Source organism: Dromiciops gliroides, chromosome 2 (assembly GCF_019393635.1).
Source record: "Dromiciops gliroides isolate mDroGli1 chromosome 2, mDroGli1.pri, whole genome shotgun sequence".
Taxonomy (NCBI): Eukaryota; Metazoa; Chordata; class Mammalia; order Microbiotheria; family Microbiotheriidae; genus Dromiciops; species Dromiciops gliroides.
The window spans coordinates 94,756,679-94,784,227 of record NC_057862.1 but is presented as its reverse complement, the minus strand read 5'-3'; the positions used below and the strand labels follow the sequence as shown (position 1 = coordinate 94,784,227).

At 37.8% G+C, this 27,549-nt stretch overlaps 1 protein-coding gene across 1 annotated transcript in view; it reads left to right on the top strand.

Moving 5' to 3' along the window:
• Positions 1-4,356: 4,356 nt before the first annotated feature.
• The window catches only part of ENO4 (enolase 4), a 39,443-nt gene continuing 16,250 nt past the window's right edge, over positions 4,357-27,549 (top strand). The window contains exons 1-9 of the mRNA XM_043989334.1: positions 4,357-4,515; positions 7,151-7,279; positions 13,230-13,420; positions 15,914-16,065; positions 16,752-16,921; positions 17,012-17,143; positions 18,899-18,952; positions 21,746-21,802; positions 27,222-27,389. Coding sequence (XP_043845269.1) covers positions 4,357-4,515; positions 7,151-7,279; positions 13,230-13,420; positions 15,914-16,065; positions 16,752-16,921; positions 17,012-17,143; positions 18,899-18,952; positions 21,746-21,802; positions 27,222-27,389 — 1,212 coding nt within the window. The remainder of the gene's footprint in view (positions 4,516-7,150; positions 7,280-13,229; positions 13,421-15,913; positions 16,066-16,751; positions 16,922-17,011; positions 17,144-18,898; positions 18,953-21,745; positions 21,803-27,221; positions 27,390-27,549) is intronic.

Genomic DNA, 27,549 nt, shown 5'->3' with positions numbered 1-27,549 from the left:
AATTTTCCCAGTGACACTTGTGGTTGACTTTGTCACAATCTTAACATGTTTATATAGTATTTAATAAACTCTTATAGATGGCTAAAAGAATAAATCTAATTTTCAGACAGTACCTTTATTGAGAAAACACTATATTTATTTTCTAAGTTCTACACAATCTCTATGAAGCATATAGAATGGAAATAAATGAAATGAAAAAATAAGGTTAAAAAATGGGAAGAAAGTAGCCCAAAGATTACATAGTTGATGAGCTCAAGCTAAATATAGCTAGTAGTTTGAGCTGGGCTTGTTGGCCAAAAAACCTAGACAGATAAATTGTTCAGTCAGGGTCACTTAAAAACTCCTTAGGTTCACTTCTAAGAATTTCTATGCTTAGGCTAGTAACCCAGGATATCTTGTCAAAGTGATCTTCCTAAAATGCAGCTCTGATTACCCCTCACTCTCTCCCCCATTCAATAAACCCCAGTGGTTCCCTATCACTTCTAGAATAAAATATAAAATCTGTATGACATTCAAAGCCCTTTATAACCTGGCTCCTTACTACCTTTCCCATCTCATATCTTACTCACATCCTCATTCTCTGAGATCCAATGTCACCGGACTCTTTGCTGTTCCACATACAAGCTACTCCACCTCCCAACTCCAGGCATTTTCACTACAGGCTGTTCCCCATTCTTGGAATTCTTTCCTTACTTGTCTCTGCCTTCTGGCTCCCCTGATTTGTTGCAAGTCTCAGATAAAATCCTACCTTCCATAAAAAGCCTTTCCTGGTCTCCCTTAATGTTAGTATCATCCCATTGCAATTATCTTCAATTTATCCTGCATAAATCTTTTTTGCATATAGATATTTGCAAGTTGTCTCCCCCATTATATCATCAGCTCCTGGAAGGAAAGGAGCTGTTTTTGCCTTTTTTGGTATCCCCAGCACTTAACACAGTGACTAGAATATAGTGGGTATTTAATAAATGCTCATTGACTTGACTTGTACAGAATTTGAGGAGGAGAAATCCTATCCTATAGCATGATCCACTCTCCTGGATTTTCTGGTTCTAGCTCTCAGTAAGATTGAGAGACAGACCTGAAAAGAGATGGCAGAAAATACCTTCACTATATTCAATACTGGAAGTATTTTATAAAATTTCAAAAAGTAGTCATGTGGGTCAATAATTGTTGATATCTTCTCAGTTACTCTTTATTTTTGTGGTGGTGGTGACATCTGCGGTTTTTTTTCTTTTTTTTTCCTTTTTTTTTTTTTTTTGCGGGGTAATGAGGGTTAAGTGACTTGCCCAGGGTCATGCAGCTAGTAAGTGTTAAGTGTCTGAGGTCGTATTTGAACGCAGCTTCTCCTGAATCCAGGGTCAGTGCTTTATCCACTGCAATACCTAGCTGCCCCATCTGTGTTTTTTTTCTACAAAGAAAAACACACATGTAAACACATGTATACATATCTGTAAGTACATATATACATATGTGTGTATACATATGTATATCCACACAAACACACATCTTAACAGTTTCAAAAGTGTGTCACCTCCAGGGGGTTCTTTCTGACTTCATGTTCTTAAGTGGTATTTCTACTTCCTCATATAGCTCATTGGTTAAGAATTCATTAGTTTGGGGGAAAAAAGGTAGATGTACCATGCTTCCAAAAAATGGAAGGCTTTTTTAGTCACTTGGAGAGAAACTTCAAATTTCTATTTATTTGGATTCAAAATCAGGTGTCAATCTTACTTCACAACTAGATTTAACATAATCTGGGGAACAAAGGCATTCAGAAATAAGTTGTCTCCCATGGAGTTAAGGAAGTCAGCAAATATGCTTCAACTGCAGCAGAAGCACAGTAATATGTGTAATGATGTCCTTGGCTTCTTTGTTTAAAATGAGAAGCTGGTAAGGATGTAACAGTCTTTAGAGATAATAGCATTTATATAGCACTTTAAGGTTTGCATAGAGCTTTACAAAAATTATCTCATTTTATCCTCACAACATCCCTGGGCGGTAGTAGGTATTGCTATTATTATCCCCATTTTCAATGAGGAAACTGAAACAGAAGTAAAATGACTGGCCCAGGATCACACAAGAAATAAGTGGATTTGAACTCAGGTCCTCCTGACTCTAGCATTCCAACCACAGTGCCATCTTGGAAGCTATACAAGATTACAAAAAAGCCTATATACTATATTCAACTACATTCAACAAGTGTTCTCAGCCCTCCTTTCTCTTCTGTACTTTTTTCCCCCTCTTCTCTCGCTCCCCCTCTTCCTCTGAAGCTCCAGGTTGACATTTCTACTCTTCTAGAATCTCTACCCATCTATAGGGAATTAGTTGCTTGGGGGTCAAAGAGATAAAAAAGACTCAGCAAGAACGACACATCTAGGGTCTCTCAGAGGTGAACTTTAGTCTTCCTGACTTCCAAAAAGGGGAGAGGAGTAGGACGGGAAAGGAATAAGTGCCTTTATAATACATATGTTGTGCCAGGAACTTCACAAATACTATCTCAATTGATCCTCAAACCCCATTAGGATGCTGTTATCATCTTCATTTTACAGTTGAAGAAGCTGAGGCAGATTAAGTGATTTACCCAGGATCACACAGGTAGTAAATCAGAGGCCAAATCTGAAATCTGGTCTCTCTGTCCACTCAGCCATTTCACTGCCTTTATCCACTATACCACATCCCTCTCCTTTCTATTTAATTCTCATTGTTTCTGCCCCAGTTTTTCTTCTCTCTATTCTCTAGTAGAAGGCCCCTAACTGATCTCGTTGCCTCCAGTCTCTTCCCTCTCAAGTCCAATCTCCACACCACAACCAGACCTATCTTTTTTTTTTTCTCTTTTTTTTCTTTCAGGTCAATGAGGGTTAAGTGACTCACCCAGGTCACACAGCTAGTAAGTGTCAAGTGTCTGAGGCCCCATTTGGACTCAGGTCCTCCTGAATCCAGGGCTGGTGCTTTATTCACTGTGCCACCAAGCTGCACTCAGATCAATCTTTGTAAGCCATTTGTCTTTCCCCTACTCAAAAATCTCTGATGACTTTTCATTGCCATTAGAATAATAACCATCTTTGGCCTCTGAACTTTGATTCATGTTTTCTTTTACTTGGACTACCTTCTGTTCTCTCCTTTCTGTTCCAGCTTTACCAAAACTTCCTGCATGAAGCTAAATCTGTTAAGTAGCCAAGTGAAACTGAGCTAATCAATTTCACCTCTATGTACCCCATTTCCTTCAAAAATATATAAGGGTTGAATTAGATGATTTCTAAGATTCTTTCTAAATGCTGATTGGTGAAATCTAAATTCTTCATCCTCTGAAGAACACTGAGTTTGAAGAAGTTTTGGATTCATATTCCAGCTTTGCTACCAATTCCCTGAATGACCTTTGCTAAGTTACTCCACATCTCTGAATTTGTTTGCTTATTTATAAAAATCATGATGATAGTTTATATAAAGAGTTTATATAAAACTATGATAATAGTTTGAATTTATATAGCATTGTAAGGTTTGCACAGTACATTTGATATGTTATTTGATCCTCACATAGGTGAGGGGAGGTGCTTCTGTTCTCCTTATTTTACAAATTAAAGAGGCTTCAGTGACTTGCCTAAGGTCACACAAAAAAGCACCAGAGGCAGGATTTGAAAAGGAATTTGGATGGTCATTTTATTTTATTTTATTTTATTTTATTTTATTTTATTTTTGCCAGAGGTCTTTTGTAAAAGGGCAGAGACCTGTCTCTAAATAAGGGGTGGGAGGGCCCTGAATGGGCAGAGAGGCAGTTTGGGTTTAAATCTCTAGTTTACACTTCCCTGGAGACAGGGTTTTTCATCTGAAACCTGAGAAGGTTGCCCTTGAGGGGCCCTAAAGGGCTCTGTGATATAAGGACAAAGTGTGCCCAGACAGTGCACCAGGGAAGGGAGGAGGAAGAAAGAGAGATAAGGGAAAGCGCGGAGAAGGGAAGAAAGGAAAGAAAGGAGGAGAGGGAAAGAGAGAAGGTAGGGAAGAAAGGGGGGAGAGAGGGAGAGAGTAAGAGAGAGGGAGGGAGGAGGGCAGGGAGAGACAGGAGAGGAGAGATAGAAAGGGGGAGGGGAGAGAACGAAGAAAGGAAAGGAAGGCAAGAGGAGAAGAAGACAGGAGAGATGGAGAGGGGGGGAAGACGGGAGAGGAGAGGGGGAGATATGGAGAAAAGAGAGTGATAGACAGGTGAGAGAGGGGTAGAAGGTAGAGTGAATCAAGAGACAGAAGCAACCAATAGAGCTCTCGCGAGGTGAGAGCTCCGTCCATTGTCGTGTTGCCTAGCAACACCGAGGACGCTCACGAGTCTGGGGCTCGCTCCAGCTGTGGTCCCGGCCAATTGCGACCATGGGGGATGGAGGCGGTGGCCGAACTAATGCCCACGAGCTGTACAAACTGAAGCAGCGAGCCGTGGAGTACTATCGAATGAACGATGTGCCCCGACACCTGGAGGACCTGCTCAACTCCACCTTTTACCTCCAGCCTCCCGACGTCTATGGGCACCTGGTACGCACTGGAGCTGGCATCCCGCCTAGCTATTCGTCTAGCCCCGCCGGGGCTTGCCCAAAGCGGTTGCGCGGAAGAGATTGCACCCCGCCCCCCACACCTCCCACTCTACCCCCACACCGAAGGGCGCGTCTAGAAGGGCGTGTCTACGGTGCTGAGCTCTCTGGCTTTTAGAATCGGGAATGGAAGGGGCTGGGCAAGAGAGGAAACAGCTGGAGGGGAGTTAGAGTGTATCTGATGATATGGGACTGGAAAAATAGCCTAAATTGAGAGTGAGGGAGTGTGTGTGTGTGTGTGTGTGTGTGTGTGTGTGTGTGTGTGTGTGTGTGTGTGTGTGTGTGTACACGCATATATGTGCACTTATGTATATACATATTTATAAATGTGGGCGGAGAAGAGAGGGGAGAGGAGAGAGGGAGAGGGAAAGAGGAGGAAAACGGGGGAGAAAGATGTGTGTCTGCGGGGGAAGAACCTAACACATTTACATAGAACTTTATATAAGGTAGATAAGTAAAAGAATTACTATTTTACAGAGGAACAAACTGAGTGTCAAAAAGATTAGGTGACTTGTCCATGGGTCTCATATTGAGGAAGTGTCAAGGCCAAATTCCGAGGGAGGTCACTCTCATTTCAAGTTCAGTTCTGCCATTACTCCGTCATGCTACAAGCATATCAAAGGATGTTTGAAAGAGACCAGGAAACTTTAGACGTACATTTTAGTCTCGGTTTCTTCCTTGCTAGCTGTTGACATTGGGGGAGTCACTGAGCCTCAACTTCTTCATCTGTTCAAAATGGAGATAATACTACTTGGAAACATACTTTCCAAGGTTATGAGGATTATGAGGCAATGTTCTTTGAATGTTAAATGCTTCACAGATGTGAGGCATTGCTATTCTTAATTAGAAAAAGGCAGCATTGGGCAAAATTGCAGTTGTCAGGGTCCTGGTCTGCCTATCTGTGATTTATGAGACAGAAATGTGAAGTCTGAAAAATAGTTGTTGAAAATTGGATTGTAATTTCTTCTTCAAGTCAATAGATGTTTATTGGGCTAGGTCTCTTATACATCATAGGTGCTCAATAAATGTTTTATGATGATGGGAGATACAGCTTCATTAAAAGAAATATAAATCCAAGGAATCCCTTAAAAGTTGTCTAGTTGAGCTCTTCATTTTACCCATGAAGAAACCATGGGTGAAACAACTTGCCCAAACTCAGACATAGTGAGAGAAACAAGTAAAATCACCATCACTTGACTTCTAGTCTTGTGTTCTTTTCAAAACACCAGGTTGACATAACATAGTTCAGGCCCTACAGTAGTTTACACCATAGTTGGGAAGAAAAGACCTGATATGGGAAACAATTGGAGCCCTAACCAAGTTAATCATGGTAAATCAAATACCTGGATATATAGCATAGATTATAAACATTAGAACTTCAGAGGAGGAAAGATCAATCAATTATTGCAAGTCAGTGGTCTTTTTTGGGGGGGGGGGGTGATGAGGGTTAAGTGACTTGCCCAGGGTCACACAGCTAGTAAGTGTCAAGTGTCTGAGGCTGGATTTGAACCAAGGCTGGTGCTTTATCCACCCATATAATTCTAATGAGTTCCTTACTCATTCTACAACATAAATTAATCTTCAAAACTGTATCCAATGAAAAAAACCTTGAGATTATTTTTGCCATTGTATCTTCTCTAACACATTGTCAAGTTCTAGTATTTGGCTGGATATTCTGTATGCTTACATTGTTCGTTTTAGAATGTATATTATTGTCTGTTGTGCAGAGTGTGAACCCTTAAATTGATACTATATGATGTCAAAGTAAATCAACATTGTCACCACATGTCGGGATGTAGTTTTGCTACTTATGTGAATTGCTTCTCTTCCCTTTCCCTCCTAATTCTTATAATGCCATTCTGAGCGGAGGATAGTTTCTCTTCTTCATTTTGTGTGTACCTCTCTTCTTTCTGTCACCTGGCTTCTCTTCTACTGCAAATAAATGATACTTTAAGACAGCTTCCTACCTCATCTTCACTTTCCATCTTCAATCTCTTTTCTTGGAGCCTCTCCAAATGACTTCTGCCCTCTCCACTTCAGCAAAACTACTATTGCTAAGGTTTCCAACAAACCCCGTTAACATCTAGGATTATTCATGGATTCACGGTGAGTGAAATACAGCTGCTGAGTTTTTCTTCACCATTATAATGTTAGATAAGATATCTGACTGAGAGCAATAGAAATTGGTTGACTCAGGATTCCTAGACAAAATTTATATGGATGATAACATTCTCTACTGCCAATTGACCCATGCATTTCAGATTGGGTATATTGGTTAGAAAATTGGGTTGACACTTGGGGTATACATTAAAAAATATCATGGGGCACTTTATGTTTGTTCAAAATACATCTTTCCATGCTGTCATGCTGTCTGAAGAGGCGGACAGCACTGGGATGAACTTGCATCTCTGTACTAGAGGGAAGAGTTGTTCCAGCAGAGCTGTCATTGTCAAGTTCAGGCATTATGAATTGAACCCAAGAATAAGTTTAATATAAGCAGCAAAGTAAATTACATGATTACCACCTCCAGTAAAAAAAAATTGATATTTATAATTTTACACTGTTTATTTTTTTTTAAGGCAAACTGCTTTTCGAAGCTTGCAAAGGCTCCTACTATATACAAAGTAATAGGGAGAATAGTACTGGATGGTATGGGTCATCAAACTCTCAGAGTCGAAATATTCTGCACAGTTCAAAACCAGGTTAAGGTATGGAACTGCATGATTTTTTTTAAATTGTGTTTTATTGTGCTTTATTCATGACAATTCTTTACTGTGCTTTGGGTTTCAAGGAACTAACAGACTAATGGTGATTTATTTGAATTGCAAAAATTAATAATAATAATAATAATGCCTCAGCAACTCCCTCCAATTTGTCTTGTATCTTGTTCGTGCATAGTTTGTGTTTTCTCCTACATCAGACTATGAGCTCCTTGAGAACACAGACTGTCTTTTGCCTTTCTTTGTATCTCCGGATCTTAGTGCAGTACCGGGTACATAATAAGTAGGTGCTTAATAACTGGTAGCTGACTAGCTGACTAAAAAAGTTCTTAAATTCAGCCGTAGTAATATTGTTTGAGGTACAACTTGGTGTAGTTGAAAGAACACTGGGTATAAGATAGAAAGATATTGATTTGAACCCTGGCTTTACTGTTTAATGACTATGTGACTTTTGTATCTCAGTTACACCATACTTAAAATAAAGATGACATTTAAGGTCCTTTCCAGCTCTTATACTATGATTCTAAGATGTATAAATTATGTAAATAATACTATTATCTATAGTGATTTTTAAAGTCTTTTAAAAATATATGTAGGAGCTTTAATAGACAATAATCGCTATCAGTTCACAGTATGATATGACCACCAAAATAGCTCATACATTCCTAACCTGTTCTAATATCCAGAACCAAGAAGGTAAAGGTTATAGGATTGTAGGATTATAATTTTAGAGCCAGCGGAAGATTTCAAAGTTGTTTAGTCCAAGCTCTTCACTTTACAAATGAGGAAACTGAGACCCAGAGAAGTAAGGTAACTTTCTCAAGCTAGTAAATTTCCAAGTCAAAATTTGAACTTGGGTTCTCTGATTCTAGATCGAATATTTTTTTTTCATCACATTGCTTTTAGTCTTGCTGTATGCACATTGCTACAAGTAGCTCCAGTTCTAATGAAGCAGCTGGGCCAAAGCTGAAAGGAACCTCAGCTGCAGATGTATCTGGTGATGAAAGGAAAGTCTGATGCTGTAAAAATCAATATTGCATAGGAATCTGGAACATAAGATCTATGACCCAAGGTAAGCAGGATGTGGTCAAACGAGATAGATTAAACAGTGACAACTTGGGTATCTGAACTTATTGATGGGAATGGGTGAATTTTATTCAGTTGATTACTACATATATGACCTTGGGCAAGTCATAGAAGAAATTGAGTAGCCCTCATAGTCAATAAAAGGGAAAGAAAAGCAGCACTGGGGTATAACTTCAAAAATGACAGAATGATATCTCTTAGAATCTAAGGCAAACTATTCAACATCACAGTAACACAAGTCTATGCTCTAACCATTGTTGCTGACAAGGCCAAGGTTAATCATTTCTATAAAGACCTACAACATCTTCTAGAAATAACGCCAAAAAAGATGCCACATTCATCATAGGGGATTATAAGTAAGAAATCAAAAGATAATTGGAATAACAGACAAGTTTGGCTTGGACTACAAAATGAAGCAGTTTTGTCTAGATACCTTGCTGGTCATAGCAAACACTCTTTTTCAACAGAGAGTCAATATAGAAATCAGATTGATTATATACTTTACAGCCAAAGATGGAGAAGCTCTGTACAATCAGTTAAAACAAGACCTGGAGCTGACTATAGGTCACATCATGAGCTTCTTTTGCAAAATTAAGACTTAAATTGAAGTAGGGAAAACCATAGGATTATATATGTATGACCTAAATACCATCCCTTATGAATATGAAGTAGAAATGATAAATAGATTTAAGTGATTAGATCTGCTGGAGTGCCTGAAGAACTATAGACAGAGGTTTGCAACAGTGTATAGGAGGCAGCAACAAAAAACATTCCAAAGAAAAAGATGAACAAGAAAGCAAAATGGCTGTCTGATCAGGCTTTACAAATAGCTAAATAAAGAAAGAAAAGGAAAGGAAAGGAGAAAGGGAAATATATACCCAACTGAATGCAGAATTCCAGAGAATAGCAAGGAGAAATAAGTTTTCTTAAATGAGCAATGCAAAGAAATAAAAGATAACAGAACGAGAAAAATAAGAGGTATCATGAAGAAAATTAGAGATGTCAGAGGAATGTTTCATACAAAAATAGGCATGATAAAGACAAAAATAGTAGATATTTAACAGAAGCAGAAGAGATTAAGAGGTGCCAAGAATAGAGAAATGAACTCCACAAGAAAGATCTTCATATCATAGATAACCACAATGATGTGCTTACTGATCTAGAACCAGACATCCTGGAGAATGAAGTCAAGTGGTCCTTAGGAATCCTTGCTAATAATAAGGCTAGTATAGGTGATCAATTTTAGCTGAAATATTTAAAATCCTAAAAGATGAAGCTGTTAAAGTGCTGCATTCAATATGCCAGCAAATGTGGAAAACTCACCAGTAGCCACTGGATTAGAAAAGTTTATGCCCCAAATCCTGAAGATGGGCAATGGCAAAGAATGTTCAAATTGATGAACAATTGTGCTCATTTCACACACCAGCAAAGTTATACTTCAGATTCCTCAAGCAAGCCTTTAGTATGTGAACTGAGAATTACCAGAAGAACAGGCTGGTTTTCAGAGGCAGAGTAACCAGAGAACAAATTGTCAACATTCACTAGATTATGAAGAAAGCATGGGAGTTCCAGAAAAGCACCTACGTCTGCTTCATTGACTACATTAAAAACTGTGTAGATAACAACAAAATATAGCAAGTCCTCAAAGTGATGAGAATACAAAATCATCTTACTTGTCTTCTGAGCCACCTACATATGGGGCCAAGGAGCAAAAGTTAGAACCAAATATGGAAAAACTGATTGGTTTAAGATTGGAAAAGGAGTACCCAATTTATTTAACTTATATGCAGAGTACATCATATGAAATGTCAGGCTGGATGAATCCAAAAGCTAGAATTAAGGTTGCCAAGAGAAATATCCACAATCTTAGATATGAAGACAATAGCACTCTGATGGCAGAAAGTGAAGAGGAATTAAGAAGCTTCATGATGAGGGTGAAAGAGGAGAGTATAAAAGTTGGCTTGAAACTTAACATAAAAAAAAAAAAACTAAGATCTTGGCAACTGATCCTATCACTTCCTGGCAAATAGAGGGAGAAGAAATGGTAGCAGTGTCAGATTCTATATTCTTGGGCTCAAAGATCACTGCAGATGGCAACTGCAGCCACAAAATTAAAAGATGTCCTTGGAAGGAAAGCTATGATGAATCTTAATAGCATACTAAAAAGCAGATACATCACCTTGCCCACAAAGGTCTACGTAATCAAAGCTATGTTTTTTCTAGTAGCAATGTATAATTGTGAAATTTGGACTATAAAAGAATAAACACTTCCATATTGTGGTGCTAGAGAATACTTGGACTCAAAGAGATCAAATCAGTCAATACTTAAAGAAATTAATTCAGGCTATTCATTGGGAGGTCAGATACTGAAGCTAAAACTTAAATACTTTGTCCACATAATGAGAAAGTGCATTCATTAGAAAAGACCTTGACATTGGGAAAGATTGGAGGCAATAGAAGAAGGCAATTGCAGAGGATGAGATAGTGTCATGGAAGCAATGAACACAAGTTTGAACAGACTTTGGGAAATAATAGAGGACAGTGTGCTATGGTCCATGGTGTAAACAAAGAGTCAGATGCAACTAAACAACAAATATACATTGACCTGAAAATCCATTGATTATCATTATTTTAATATCTCTCCAGGAATCAATCTGGCCTATTCAGAAATTATTTTTTCCTTAGACCTGGAGTTTGTTTCCTTGAGTTTTTGTTTTATTTTTTATTTTTTGAATTATAGAGAAGTAGGAATTTATTATACTTTCTTTCCCCAATCTAAACAGCATCCACAGCTTAGCCTAATATATTGTTTTCTGTTTTGTGTGTAACATTTTAAGAAGACATCGTCAATCAGAAACATGTCCAAAGGAGAATAATGCCCCTCCCCTTCTTTTGGTATAGAATTAAATTGAAATATTTTGGTTATTTAACTGGTTTGTTTTGGGCCTTGACACAGCGGAACGAAATAGTGGAAAGACCACTGGACTGAGAGTCAGCAGACCTACATTCTAATCTCACTTTTGCCATTATGAGACCATCATCTTTCCATTTACCAAGGCTCACAACCTAGGTGTCATCCTCAACTCCTCATTCCTTTTCTTTTTTTTTGTGAGGCAATTGGGGTTAAGTGACTTGCCCAGGGTCACACAGCTAGTAAGTGTCAAGTGTCTGAGGCCAAATTTGAACTCAGGTCCTCCTGACTCCAGGTGCTCTATCCACTGTGCCACCTAGCTGCCCCTCCTCATTTCTTTTCAACCCATTATATCTAATCTGTTGTTAAGTTTTTTCAATTTTACCTTCCTAATATCTTTCACATAGGACCCTTTTCTGTCTTCTGATACCCCCCCAACGTAGTCCAGGTCTTCATCACCTCACGCCTGGACTATCATAATTGCCTTCTGCTTGGTCGTTCTGCCTCAAGTCTTCCCCCACTCCAGGAAATCCTCTGTTCAGTTGTCAAATTGGTCTTCTTAAAGCATAGATCTGACTATTCAATCTTCCTCCCAACTCCAATGCAATAAATTCCAGTAGTTCCCTATCACCCCCCAGGATCAAATATAACATCTTCTGTCATTCAAAGCTCTTCATTACATGATTGTCTCTGACCTTTCCAGACTTCTTACATCTGATCCCATCCCATATAGTCTTCAAACCAGTTTCACTAGCTCGCTTACTTTCTTCACACAAGACACACATCCATTTTCTAACTCGAGACACTTTCACTGGCTATTTTCCATGCCTGAAAATCACTCCCTTCTCACCTCTACTTCCTGGCTCCCCTGAAGTTCCAACTAAAATCCCATTGTTTGTAAGAAGTTTTTCCCAGTCCCTCTCAATGTTCATGTCTTTCCTCTGTTGGTTATCTCCAATTTATTATGTATATATCTTGTTTGCATGTTGTCTCCACTGTGATTTCCTTGAGAGAAGGGAGTGCTGCTTTTGCCTTTCTTTGTATCCCCAACATTTCGCACAGTACCTAGAACATCGTAGGTACTTAATATATGCTGGTTGACTGACTCATTGACTTTGAACAAGTCATTTCCTCTCTCTGGGCCTGTTTCCTCCTTAGTAAAATGACTGATTTCTAAAACCTTTGCCTGTTTTCGTATTCTATATTAATATAATCAATGCTATGAACCCAATAAAAGTATTGTACTATTGCTGTAAACTTAAAAAAAGAAGCTCATTTATAAGAGGTATATTGTTGTCATAGGCATTCTTTGTTGTGATAAACTTTTATACTATATTTAATACATGATTGTTAACAAATGGTTTTGTTTCTCAGTTCTTTATAGGATAATAATTTTATACAATTTATTATTGTAATAGAACCAGAGATTGTTAGAGACTGGAAAGGGGCCTTAGCAATCAATCATCCAGTTTCTCGTTTTCTAGATGGGGAAACTGAGATCCAAAGAATGGAAATGATTTGGCCATAGTCATAAGTTTGTGCCCATCAGTGCTAGAACCCAGGTCTTATATTTCCCAGACCAGTGTTCTTTCCCCCACACCGTGATAATAATACTAATTGATACTCTGAATCTACAAAGTATTTTACATTCCTTACCTCATTTGAACTTAACATCCATGGAAGATAAAGCACTGCAAGGACCAGTTAAAATCTTAATACAGAGGTTCTGATGCAATAAAAAGAGCAAAATCTAGTAATATAAAGGATTAATTTAATTTGGCTTCCTGGAACAAAATTACATCTTTCCTTTCTCTCCCCAAATGATGACAAAATATCTCAATGTTACAATTCATTATTTCATGAAGGAAAAGTAGATTTGTTCACGTTGGTGACTTTGGCACAGCTCAACTGGAAGGTATAATCAATCTGCATGACTTTCAGAGCATTGCTTCTGCTGTCATCTCTTCTCACTTGGAAGTACTTGAAACTGCCATGCCTGACATGGTGGATGCAGTGGAACTAGAACGAAACGAAGCCATCAGTGCGGCTGTGCAGTGGGTAAATGAGTCAATGACTGAACTTCTGGAAGGACTGGAACCAACCCAACAGGAGGTGGTGGATCAGTTACTTTCGTAAGTCTTTTGCACAGATGAGTCAGCTTCACTTTGACTTCATATGCCATAGTAAAGGGTCTCTATTTTCTTTTTTTTTTCTTTCGCTTTCTTTCTTTTTCTTTCTTTTTTTTTTGGGGGGGGGGCGGAGCAATGAGGGTTAAGTGACTTTCCCAGGGTCACATAGCTAGTAAGTGTTAAGTGTCTGAGGCCCCATTTGAACTCAGGTCCTCCTGAATCCAAGGCCAGTGCTTTATCCACTGTGCCACCTAGCTGCCCCAAGGGTCTCTGTTTTCTCAAGGGAGCTCCTTGAAGTCCATTTCAGAAAAGAGGTGGTCAGTTCAAGAGTTGGATTTGAGCACAGGACTTCTGACTGAACTCAGTGCTTCTATTACACCTTACTTTTCACATATGCCATTCATTTATTTGACAAATTCTGTTGATTATAATTCCAGAATATCTCTCATATTTGTTTTTTCCTTCCCATTCCTACTGATACCACCAAAATCTAGTCTCCGACCCCCAATCTCTGGATGAACCTTTATAAGAACCTGCTAACTGGTTCCCTTGCTTCTGGTTCTGCTCTTCTCCAATCTATCTTTCACAGTTCTGCCAAAAGAACCTTCCTAATTCACAGGCCTGCTTAGACCAGTCCTTTGTCCAAAAAATTCACTGACTCACCATTAAATACAAGGCCAAATGAAAATTCCTAATTCTGGAATTCAAGACCTTTCCTGGTCTAGATTAATGCTACCTTTCTTACCTTATTTTGTGTAACTTCCATCCACAAGATCTACATTCTGTTCAGACTAGACTGGTATTATCATCGCTCTCTGCCTCAGTTTCCCCAACTATAAAATAGGATTTTTGTGAAGATCACAGAGATAAAACTCATAAGAAATACTTAGCACACAGTTCCTGATACATAGGTAGTGCTACCTAAATGCATATTCCCTTCCTTCTGCCTCTATGCATTTAAACAGGTTCTCCCCTCACCTAAAATAAATTTCTTCGCATCTCTGCTTTCTGAAATTGTTCTCTCGCTTTCCAGTCCCACTTCCTCCATGAAACCATCACAGATCCCACCTCCCAGCAAAAAGTATCCCCCTCACCCCAGTTTTGCATCTGTCACTCACCTTTCCTACACACCCGACATATTCTGCCTTATCTTCTCCCTTTGTATGATATACGGCTTGTTCTTCTATGACTTTATAAGCCCCTTGTGGGCAAAATGTCTCATTTCATCTTTTTTTTTAAATCTCCAATACCTAGCATGGTATGCTACATAATAGGAAGTGTTAATCATGTTGTTTGTTGAATGAATGAACAATGAATTGGAAGAGTAGAGTAGGAGGGGTCAAAAGGCCTTCATTTGAGTTCCGACTCTGCTATTTATTTGATGTTTCTTCAATCTCTCAGCCTTTATTTCTTCATATGTAAAATGGAGGTATTTGTGCTCCTTACCTCACAGATATTTTATGAACAAAAGATATAATAAACTGTAAAATGTGGCATAGATGGAATATATTATTATTATTATTATTATTATTATTATTATTATTATTATTATTATTATTATTATTATTGTGGGTATTAGAAAATATACCACCGCATTTTGGAATGATTATTTGTCACCTTTCTTAAAACAATACAATAAGCAAATTAATGAAGATAAATCGTTTCATTCTTCTTTACTTTCTAACTTTGATTTTGTTGTTGTTCAGTTGTTTTTCAGTCATGTCTAACTCTTTGAGACCCCATTTAGGGTTTTCTTGGCAAAGATCCTGGAGTGGTTTGCCATTTCCTTCTCCAACTCATTTTACAGATGAGGAAACTGAGGCAAACAGTTACGTGACTTTCCCAGGGTCACACAGCTAAAAAGTGTCTGAGGTAAAATTTGAACTCAAGAAGATGGGTTTTCCTGACTTTAGGTCCAGCAATGTAATCTATCCACAATGCCATCTAGCTGCCTGCAAGTTTGTCCATTTAAATTAAAAAGAAAACACCAAAAATTATTGAGATTAGATGTCTTCAGATTTTTATTAATATGTCTTTTTTTCAAATATTTAAAAAAATAAGAATCCATGGAATCTAAGCATATATTTATTGCTCTAGGTTCAAAATTAACTTCAATTTAAAAACTTTTTTTAAGGGCAGCTAGGTGGGGCAGTGGATAGAGCACTGGCCCTTGATTCAGGAGGACCTGAGTTCAAATCTGGCCTCAGACACTTAACACTTACTAGCTGTGTGACCCTGGGCAAGTCACTTAACCCCAATTGCCTCACCAAAAAAAACCCCAAAAAACAAAAAACAAAAAAACCCCACCACTTTTTCTTTCAAGCAATATCATTATTGGCTTTGGAAATTCAAATGAGGGCTTTGTTTTTCTTAAGCAGTTAAAAAGTAGAGTTAATCCATGAAACATTAATAATGGCTCTGTGGGAAACTCTACTACATGACAAAATGATATTCTTGAAAAGAGTTTTATAATAGAATGTTTTTATCCCCATCCAGGAATTTTTTTGCAAATAAAGTACAAGAAGATAAAGAGAGTAAAGAATTAGAACTGAGCCTGGAGCAGCCATTATCCCAAGGATCCCTTGCACCTCAACCATCACCACCACCGCCGCCACCACCACCACCTCCAAAGAAGAAAGGACAAAGAGGTTTGTGCTTCACGAATTTTTGGAAGGTTCTTTAGTGTTTGTGTGCGAAAGGAGGGAGAGGAGATTCTCTTGGGTCTTTCAACTTGAATTCTGTCTCCATGGTCACTTTGTGGCAGATCTGAACTAGATTTTGTAATCCACCTGTCATGACCATTGAGTCTCATCCTTATTAGTAGTAAGTGGTAGATCACCAGAAAGAAGCTGTATGTTCAAGGAGATTCTGAAAGCTGTGATGGCTTTTCCTCTTCTCTAAGAGACTTTCCATGGTTACAGGCTGTTACTCTTCCCCTCTCATCTTCTCTGCCCCTTCCCGATAGCTCCTCAGAGGAACAATGAAGCCTGACCCTAATTATTGGAACACTAGAAACTCAGACCCTATTTGGGGGCAGGTCTCTAAGTGGCAATAAAATAGCTCTTTAGAAGGGAGCCTCCCTGTTTGAGCATGCCCCTGCTTGCTCCCTGTCACACATTCATCCTTGTTGGTTTGTTCTCAAATGAATGTGAAAGTGTAGAAATAAACCCCAAAGGCTGTGTAAACTACCAATTAGAGCTATAATAATATAATAATAGTTCCACTAAAAAGGAAACTTAAACCCAGAACAAAACAATGAACAAACCAAAAAAGGTTCAGGAAAATGTTTCCCACTTCCACTTAGCACACGCTTGTCTCTTTTCCAATTGTACAGGCAGGAAGGAGACTGTTTCAGAGAAACCGATCCCACCAGCAGAACCTCCTGAGCCCATACTCCATGGTAGTATGGCCATAGGAGCTGTATCATTAGCTGTGGCTAAAACATGTGCCACCCTGACCAATACTCCAATGTACTTAAATATTGCATCACTGAAATACAAACAGGTCAGTATCTATTGCAGGGTAAATGTAAATGCACAGTCAGCAATGAACTTTTCATTATTCGTGTTTTCATGCGCCTGTCCCCATTTCTAGGAATCACCAAAGTCACTGGCTCTTCCTTTATTGATGGTTACCATGCTCAGCTGTGGGAAGTCATCACCTGGAAAACTGAATCTGATGAAAGAAGTGATCTGTATCCCACATCCTGGATTAACAGTTCAACAGGTATCTCAGGCTGTCTCAAAATTTTTAGAGAAAAATGCTCTTATCATCAGTGAATTTTTCCTTTAGGTCCAATAGATTTATGACCCCAGAGATGGAGGAAGTAAAGGAGAGAAATGGGGGGAAAAAAGCTTTCTGGAAGGGGTATAGTAAAAGGAAGAGATGTCACAAAGTGGAACATGAATCAAAATGAACCATCTCCATTTATTCATTTTATTCAATGTTCTACAAATGGAATATATGCATCCAATGAACCAATCTTTCACAGTACCTAATTAGCTACATAATAGAAATACCAGCTGATTTAGGGAAGTTGAATTTTTTATTTTATTAGTGGAATGTACACTAGACTTGGGCAGCTAGGTGGTACAATGGATACAGCACTGATATTGGAGCCAGGAAAATCTGAGTTCAAATCCAGCCTCAGATGCTCACTAGTTGTGTGACCCTGGGCAAGCCATTTAACCCTTATTTGCCTCACTTCCTAATCTGTAAAACGAAGGGCACACTGTAAAGGAAATGGAAAACCAGTCTAGGATCTTTGCCAAGAAAACCCTAAATAAGTTCACGAAGAATTGGACAAGACTGAAACAACTGAATAACACAATTTCTCTTTGGTGGTAGTCTGGCCTTTTCATGATATAGCAAGCATCTATATTTTAGAATTTTACAACAAAGATGAGAACAATCAACCAATTAAAAAGCATTTATTAATCTCCTCCTGTGTGCCAGATATATATGTGCTATGCATTGGAGAATGGAGGACAAAAATGAAGCAGTCACTGCCCTGAAGGAGTTTCCATTCTGTCAGGGAGACCATGTGGACAATTTATATGCACATACACATACATACATACAAACATAAATACATACATACATACATACATACTACATACCTACATTCCTACATGCACACATATATACACATACAATGTCTACATATATTTATATATTTAATATTACATAAAATCTATAACCTATATATAAAATGTTCATATATAACAAACATATACAAGATATAATATCATAATGCATAATAAAAACATAGGTAATTTATAAAACAAATACAAATGATTTGTAAGGCTAAAGAGGAGGAAGGGGAGCACTAGGAAGTTAAATTATACTGTGTATAGAGCCCTGACCTAGAATCAATAAGAACTGAGTTCAAATTTTACCACAGGAACTAAACTGTGTTTCAGACACTATGTGACCCCCAGGCGTATTATCTCGCCTCTGTCTGTTTAAGTTTACTCATCTGTGAAATGGGGATAATCATAGCACCTACCTCCCAGGATTGTTGTGGAGATAAAATGGGATAATATTTGTAAAGTGACTCACTGACCGTAAAGCATTATATAAAAGTCAGCTGTTGATGTCACTGTTGCCATTGTCACTGTCATCATCATCATTAGTGTTGTTGTCATTTGTTGTAGCTAGAAGGACCAGAAAAGTTTTCCCGTAGAAGGCAGAATCTTGAAGGAAGGTAGGGACTCTCAAAAAGCAGAGGTATGGTAAACGTATATTCCAGGCAGGGGATGTTACACAGTCCATACAAAAGCACAGGGACAGGAGGTGGACTGTTGTATATGAAGAGCAAGAAAGCCAATTCAGCTGAACTACACAGAGCTGTTGAAAGGGAATAGTGATGTATTCAGCACAGAAATCAGAGCTGTTGTAAACTAGCTGTGTGTTTGGCATAAAGTTTTCCATTCCAAATATTCAAAGTACATTTTACAAAGATTGCAATTTCATTTGCAGGGTATCACAATGCTTCTAGAAATTCAGAAACAAATTATAAAGATTATTGACAAAGTAAGTAAAAATATTTAATTACTACCTAATGTGTTAATGCATATTCATACTTTCCTAGTATTAAATCTAGCATATATTATGCAATTATATAGACACTATTATTGTTCTGGAAAATGTACTATCATTTTTATTGCGTCATTTTCTCAGCTATGCTTATATGTTCTGTCTGTTGGGAAAGGGTTACAATTCTAATTTCATATGGAGGGTCCACTGAGATTTCAAAGGGAAATGATCCCAATGTAGGGCGTTGTCTAACTTCAGAGGGGACAATTCTATGATTCCATGAGCCTAATGTCACACACTGAATGTAAGAGGAAACTCTGGCATCTGGAATAAGAGGTAAGAATTTTCTGTAGGAGGGAATAAGACCTCAGACTGTAGTAATAAAGGAAAAGTACTACTTTTAACATTTTTGGAATTGACACTAATCCTGAGGGACAGAATCATGAGTTTGAAACCTAGACTAATGTGCTTGCCAATAGCCAATATTTTCTTATTATAAAGACCTACTCCCTTTCCCCCTCCCCAAAATTTAAAACATTTGAATTAATAAATTTCTGATTCAGAAATGCAAGGGACCTTGAAGATTTTCTAGTTCAGCTTACATCATTTTACACGTGAGGAAACAGCCCCAGAAAAGTGAAATTACTTATCTGAGGTAACACAGAAAGTAGGTGGCAGAAGCAAGACTAGGGACCCAAGTCTCCTGACTTCTGGAGCAATGAGTTTTTTTCTTTACACCATGCTTCTTTTGAAAGGAAATGTAACAAAATTCTAAGTGTTTAAACATAAAAATCGTGACTATTATGTTACTTGACCAAATTCTTTTAAAAGAGGTTTTACAGGTTAGAATATTAACAATGCAGAGAGAAAAAATGTTATTTTAAGGGTGTAAGGTGGCATCAGATTTTTAAAAATAGTTAAGCACATCTATCCATTAGTTCTTCATTTTAAATCCATTTTGAAAAATGGACTGAAGAAATGGAATATTTTCTGTGGGTAATGACTGTCATCAGTCACATTAAAGCTCAAATCAACACAAAGCATTTATGAAAATGAATGAAGGCACCAAAGACATAACTTCTCTTTTCAAAGTGAAAAATGCCAAATCTGGGATTATAGTTTATTGCCACCACTATTCTTTGCTTCAGTTACAGAATGACTTGTGCCAATGTTTTGGGCCAATGGGGGTTGGTGGAGATAAGTGACAATCACATTTTTTTTTCCAGATTCTTTCCCTGTAACTGCATGGACCATTCTGTTAGGTTATTGAATGGCTAATGATCACTAACAAAAAGTTTTATTCGTTAAGTTTGGATTTTAGTTTAGTTTTTAAAAATAATCCATCTATAAGGAAAATATTCATTCTGGAACAAATTTTTTACTAAGTAAGGGATGGGAATCTGGTTCCATACTATTATTTTTGGTTTTTTGGATTTTTTTTTTTAGGCAATTGGAGTTAAGTGACTTGCCCAGGGTCACACAGCTAGTAAGTGTCAAGTATCTGAGGCCGTATTTGAACTCAGGTTCTCTTGACTCCAAGGCTGGTGCTCTATTCACTATACCACCTCACTGCCACTCCATACTATTAATGAACAGAAATTTAATGATTTAAGAGAAAAATGCTATATTTTTTTGACAATCATATTAATTGAGCCTCTCTCTACTAGGTGCGAAAAAACAAAGGGGAAGGGAAGATGAAAAGAACTATATATGGTGACATCCTGGGCTTCTGTAATCTTGTGTGCTTATGCATGGCTATGTGGGGGGTGACAATACGAAGACAGAGGATGAATGTCACATGTATACATTTATGACATATGACTATAAGAGAATGAGACTGATTTTCCAACAGTTGGACCAGAACTCATTAATCCAAATGCATGTAGTTTCCTTTAAAGCAATCACTTTGGAAAGGGATACACTTATTCCAGTAGTGCTTCAATAATTCCATATGCTTTTGAACTTTTTAAAAAAATAACTACTTTCAAGGGCCCATTCATAAGCCACACAAGACAATCTCACTATTTTGCAGTCATTTCTTGGGAGTGGGTTTTTTTTTTGAGACCTAAGTAATTTTATTCAGGTTGATCATCAACCTTACCAAGTTTGGCTCCAAAATGACTTGACTTTTTCCAAAGAAAAAATGCCATCATTGAAGATATAGACAAAATAAAATACCCAACCATGTGTTGTAAACCCTGAAGATATTTCCTCAAAAGGACATTGTTATATAGTCCCACTGCATATATATGTATATATGACTTTGGGTAACAGATGTAGTTGACAAAGACTGGACATCAAGGAAAACCTCTTACTTCCAACAATCTTTGTTCCCAACATTGACAGATACTCAGTCACATACCCCAAAAGTTTTGGGAATCATTGACAGAGTTCACATGTGTTTATTAAAATTGTTCTACACTCAGTTTCTATGTAAAAGTCTATGGGTGGGGGGCAGCTAGGTGCACAGTGGATAAAGCACTAACCCTGGATTCAGGAGGACCTGAGTTCAAATCTGACCTCAGACACTTGACACTTAGTAGCTGTATGACCCTGGACAAGTCACTTAACCCTCATCCCCCCCCCCCCAACAAAAAAAAGTCTATGGGTTACCTAAATAAAAACCTAATCCCAAAAAATATAAACAGAGAAGTTGCAACAAATATAGATAAAACCTGTAGTACTGTATCATTGCTATGAGGGTTTAGAAAGGAAATATGATAGTTGCTTCTGCCGATATGTTTCTTTGAATCCCATATGATTCTTGATCAGTTTTCTTCTTTTTCATAGCCACATACTCCAAAACCAGAGACCAAAAAAAGCCATAATGGAGGAAAAAAGGGTTCAGTAAGTAAATCAATCAATCAATCAATCAACATGTATTAAGTGCCTAATATGTGCTAGGCATTATGTTAAGCACTAATTAATTTGGATTCCAATCTTGTAAATAATTCTACAGCTATATGGGCATACTCTCCTCTTTCTTTTTTTTAAAATCACATTAGCCATTGGTTTATTTTATTGGGTTTTTTCCCATAAACCTAGCTCCTAGTTTTATTAGCTCAATAGTTTTCTTACTTCAATTTTATTACTCTCACCTTTGATTTTTCTGGATTTCCAATTTGGTGTTTAATTGGGAAATTTTAATTTGTTCTTTTTTTAGGGTTTTTTTTGTTACAATTAATTGATTTACTCTTTATCTATTTTACTGATGTTAGAGTTTAAAGATATAAATTGTTCCTTAAATACTCTTTGGCTGTATCCCATAAATTTTGATATGTTGTCTCATCATTGTCATTCACTTTAATGAAATTATTGATTGCTTCTATGCTTTGTTCTTTGACCCACTCATTCTTTAGGATTAGATTATTTAATTTCCAATTATTTTTAAATCTATCTTTCCACTGATTTATGGGCATAGACTCATACTAGGTAGAAATACAACTCCTAGAATGTTTTGAAACCCCAAGGCAGATAATCTAAGTCCTTCCAGAAAGCCTCTTACACTGGTGTATAATGCCTCACATTTTCTCCACAAATATTTTATTTTTCAAACTTGTGAGGGGGCAGCTAGATGGCACAGTGAATAGAGTACCAGCCCTGGATTCAGGAGAACCTGAGTTCAAATCAGGCCTCAGACACTTAACACTTACTAGCTGTGTGACCCTGGGCAAGTCACTTAACCCGAACTGCCTCACCAAAAAACCCAAAACAAAACAAAAAAACTTGTGAGAAGGGTTAGGACATTTAATAGATATAGGGCTCCAACAAGTTGAATCATGGCACCTTTTGTTGTTGGAGATATAACCTTGCCTAAATAGGCTGCTTGGTAGCTAAGTGGTGTAGTTAATAAAGCACTGGCCCTGGATTCAGGAGGACCTGAGTTCGAATCTGGTCTCAGACACTTGACACTTACTAGCTGTGTGACCCTGGGGCAAGTCACTTAACTCTCATTGCCCCACAAAACAAACAAACAAATGAATGAATGAATGAATGAATAGGCTGCCTGCTTATTAACACTAGAAGGCTGTTGGTTTATTGAAATTTTAGAAAGCAGTGATGACCATGTAAGTGAAATAGGATTATTTCTAGAACTTCTTTTTTTGTTTTTTGTTTTTTGTTTTTGTTTTTGTTTTTTTTGTGGGGCAATGAGAGTTAAGTGACTTGCCCAGGGTCACACAGCTAGTAAGTGTCAAGTGTCTGAGACCAGATTTGAACTCAGGTCCTTCTGAATCCAGGGCCAGTGCTTTATCCACTGCAGCACCTAGCTGCCCCCCTAGAACTTCTACAAATGAAATGTTGGGGCAGTCCAAGGGCCTGCTGCTAGTAACTCAATCAGACACATTAGAGACAGCCAGGACTTTTATTTTCCTTCAAAGAAAGCAGAAACAAACAAACAAGAGGGCATTTCCTTTTACATCAATTGAATTGCAAAAGCCATTTCAAAGACACTGCTGCCATGAATTCAACTTGGGTCAGGAATGCCAAAGGAGTGGCATCCCTCTTGTTGATAATGTGTAAATCGCAAGAGACATATCTTACAATAAAAGTTTTACAGCAAAGACAACCCCTAAAAACAGGAAATGTTGAGTCAGTAACACATTCAGATGGACTGAATTTTTCCATTACATTCTCATGAAAAGGGTTCTATATGCTTTAAATAGCTAATTTCCACTAAAGTTAGCCTATTCTCTAACAACTGAAGATGACAACTACCACCCTTTTTTGGACAAAATATTCATACATATGCTAGGTACACATTACATTATAGATTAAGAAGGTGATACTATACTTTAGAAAACTTTATAATGTAAGACATTCAGCATATCCATCTCCCCCCTCATGCTTCTGTTTTTGTGTGTGTAAAGGAAAAGTTGCTAATGAGTACTACTATCATCAGTATCTCTGCTAGTCACAAAGGACTCTTCAGATTTTTTTTTTACTTTAGTTAATGCTGTCACCATTATGACTTACATTTCAATAACACTTTTCTTTTGAGACAGTGAGGGTTAAGTGACTTGCCCAGGGTCACACAGCTAGTTAGTGTCAAGTGTCTGAGGCCAGATTTGAACTCATATCCTTCTAAATCCAAGGCCAGTTTATGCACTTCACCACCTAGCTGCCCCCTCAATAACACTTTAAGGCTTTACCAGACACTTTTCTCAAAATAATCTCATGAGGTAGGTAAAGCACCTGCCACTCCTTAAACTATACCACCTATGAGCCCCTGAAGCGTTGACAGTGCAACCTGGAAGCAGTGCCCCACTTTAAGAAGGAGTTAAAAGTCAAGTAATAGGTGGGCAAGATGAACAGACAAAGATGCAGACCATAGAAAGTTTCTTTAGTGACAAGGAAGACTGAGGTACATTCTCAGAAGAGGATAGCAATGTCAGGGCTCCTACATCCAAAGCTTCCAAGAAAAATATGAATTGGTCTCAGGCCACAGAGGCGGTCAAAAGGACTTTGAAGATAAAGTAAGAGAGTTAGAGGGAAAACTGGAAAGAGAAATGAGAGTGAAGCAGGAGGGTCATGAAAAAAAAAAGTCAATAGCTTGAAAAGCCAAATGGAAGAGCTCTCTGAAGAAAATAATTGCCTAAGAATTAGGATTGAACAAATGGAAACTAGTGACTTTATGAGAAACCAAGACACAATAAAGCAAATCCAAGTGAATAACAAAATAGAGGGCAATATTAAATATCTTCTTGGAAAAACAGACGACCTGGAAAATAGATCCAGGAGAGATAATTTGAAAATTATTGGAATACTTGAAAACCATGACCAAAAACAGAGCTTAGATATCATCTTCCAAGAGACTGTCAGGGAAAATTGCCCTGATATTCTAGAAACAGAAGGTAAAATAGAAATTGAAAGAATCCACCTGAAAGAGATCCCAAAATGAAAATTTCCAGGAATATTATAGCCAAATTCCAGAGCTCCCAGGTGAAGGAGAAAATATTGCAAGCAGCCAGAAAGAAACAATTCAAGTACTGTGGAGCCATAGTCAGGATAGCACAAGATCTATCAGCTTCTACATTAAAGGATCAGAGGGCATGGAATATGATATTCCAGAGGGCAAAGGAATTGGGATTACAACCAAGAATCACCTACCTAGCAAAACCGTGTATAATCTTTTAGGGTAAAAAATGGGACTTCAATGAAAAAGAAGACTTTCAGGTATTCATGATGAAAGGACCTGAACTGAATAGAAAATTTGACCTTCAAATGCAAGACCCTAGAGAAGTATAAAAAGGTAAACAGGAAAAAAAAATCAAGAAGGATGTTAAAAGGTTAAACTGTTTACATTCCTACATGGGAAGATTGCATGTCTAACTCATAAGAACTTTCTCAGTGTTAGGGAAGATGATAGGAATAAATGTACATAGAGGGCACTGGTGGGAATTGATTATAAAGGGATGGCATCTATAAAGCATTTATTTTTTGTTGATCTTTTGCGGGGGGGGGGGGGCAGTCAGGGTTGGGTGGCATGCCTGGGGTCATGGAGTTGGTGAGTGTCTTGTGTGTGTGGTTGGATTTGGGCACAGGTCCTCATGGGTCCAGGCTGGGTGCTTTGTCCACTGTGTCATCTAGCTGCCCCATGATGAAATCTTTAGGGTAAAATTGAGGGGGGAGAGGATTGCACTGGGGGAGGGGGAAAGGGAGAGGTAGAATGGGGTGAAATCTCACATGAAAGAAGCAGGAAAGGGCTTATGGAGTGGGGGGAAACATGGGGGAGGAGAGGGGCAATGAATGAGCCTCACACTCGTCAAAATTGGCTCAAAGACCTTACTCTAATCAGAGTTGGCTCAAGGAGGCTATACACACTCAACTGGGTGGAGTAATCTATCTAACCCTGCAGGAAAATAGGAGGGGAAGGAGATAAGGAGGGAGGAGCAAAAGAAGGGAGAGCAAAGTGGGGGAGGAGGCAGTCAGAAGCAAAACACTTTTGAGGAGGGATAGGGTAAAAGAAGATAGAAAATAGAGTAAATATCATGGGGAGGGAATAGGCTGGAGGGAAAGAGTTAACAATAGTAACTGAAAACATTTTGAAGCAGAGGCAAGAGTAATGTAAGATGATGATGATGATGGATTGATGATGATTGGATGAAGATGAAGATTGATTGATGAGCATTCATTGATGATGAGGACTGATGATAAGGATTGATGGATGATGATTGATAATGACAATGACAAAATTTATGGTACTTACTTTGCTGGGCTATTGTGAAGAAAACTCTGTGTAAGGTATAAGGTTCTATATAAATGCTATCCATTCCTGTTGTTGCAATAATCAACCTCATGTGTCTATTGTAAGGAAATCTCTCTTTAAAGGACTATATAAATGTAGTTTACTATAAAAAATGATGAGCCGGATGCTATTACAAAAACCTGGAAAGATCTACATGAGCTGATACAAAGTGAAATGTACTATATACAAAATAACAGCAATATCGTAAGATGATCTGCTGTGAATGACTTGGTTATTTTCAGCAATGCAATGATCCAAGATAACTCTGAAGGTCTTATGAAAAATGCAGTCCAACTACAGAGAGAGAACCGATGGTATCTGAATACGGTTTCAAGCATAATTTTTTTTGTTAGTTCCTTTAAAGTTTTTTTTGTCTGTTTTCTTTCATAACCTGGCTAATGTGGAAATGTTTTACATGACTGATCATGTATAACTTATATTGAATTTCTTGAGTTCTTGGTGGAGAGGGGTGGGGAGGGAGGGAGGCAGAGAATTTGGAACACAAAGTTTAAAAAATTGATGTCAAAATTTGTTTTTTACATGTAATTTGGGAAAATAAAATTCTAAATAAATTTTTTAAATAAATATAATGGGGAGACAAAAATTATACCCTAGTATGAATGAGGATCACAAATCCCTAAGTTCTACTAAAGTAAGTATAAGGTACAGAATGGGAAAGTTCCAGCTCCCAAGAAGAACTTTGCCTTTTGACAACTGACAAGTGGATGATATGTACCATGACAATGAATACTGAGAAGTAGAGAAATAATATACAATATTTACAGCTAAGCAGGAACAATCCTGCCCCCAGATGAATACAGAACAATCACTGTTCCACATCATTAAATTTGCTTTCTGATACATAAGGTTAATGTTGGAAGGGCAGGAATCTAGCTCCATATACTACTTAGGGGACTGACTTTTCTTGGTTATGCCTATTTACAAAGTGTCCCTCTTATTTGAAACTGCCTGCAATCTAATATGTCCTATTCACATGTACTGTTTTGGTTTGTTTTGCAGACTCAAATAGTTGGCAAGTTGTCCTATATAGGTTGTTTATCAATCAACTATGATACTATTGAACAGCCATTGCTCTTACTACAAGGAATCTGTGGAAACCTGGGACTGGAGCTAGGAATCAACTTATATTTAGCCATAAACTGTGCTGCACATGAATTGATTGACTATGTAAGTTTTTCTTTTGGTAGTTTCACATTTTTAAAGTCTCCTCTTTTAAAGTAATGCTTATAAAAGATAATAATGTATGTTGAATGAATGGTGGAATGAGAAATGTATTTATGAATCAGAAAACCAAAGTTTTATTCTCTTCTCCCCTATGTCCTAGCCA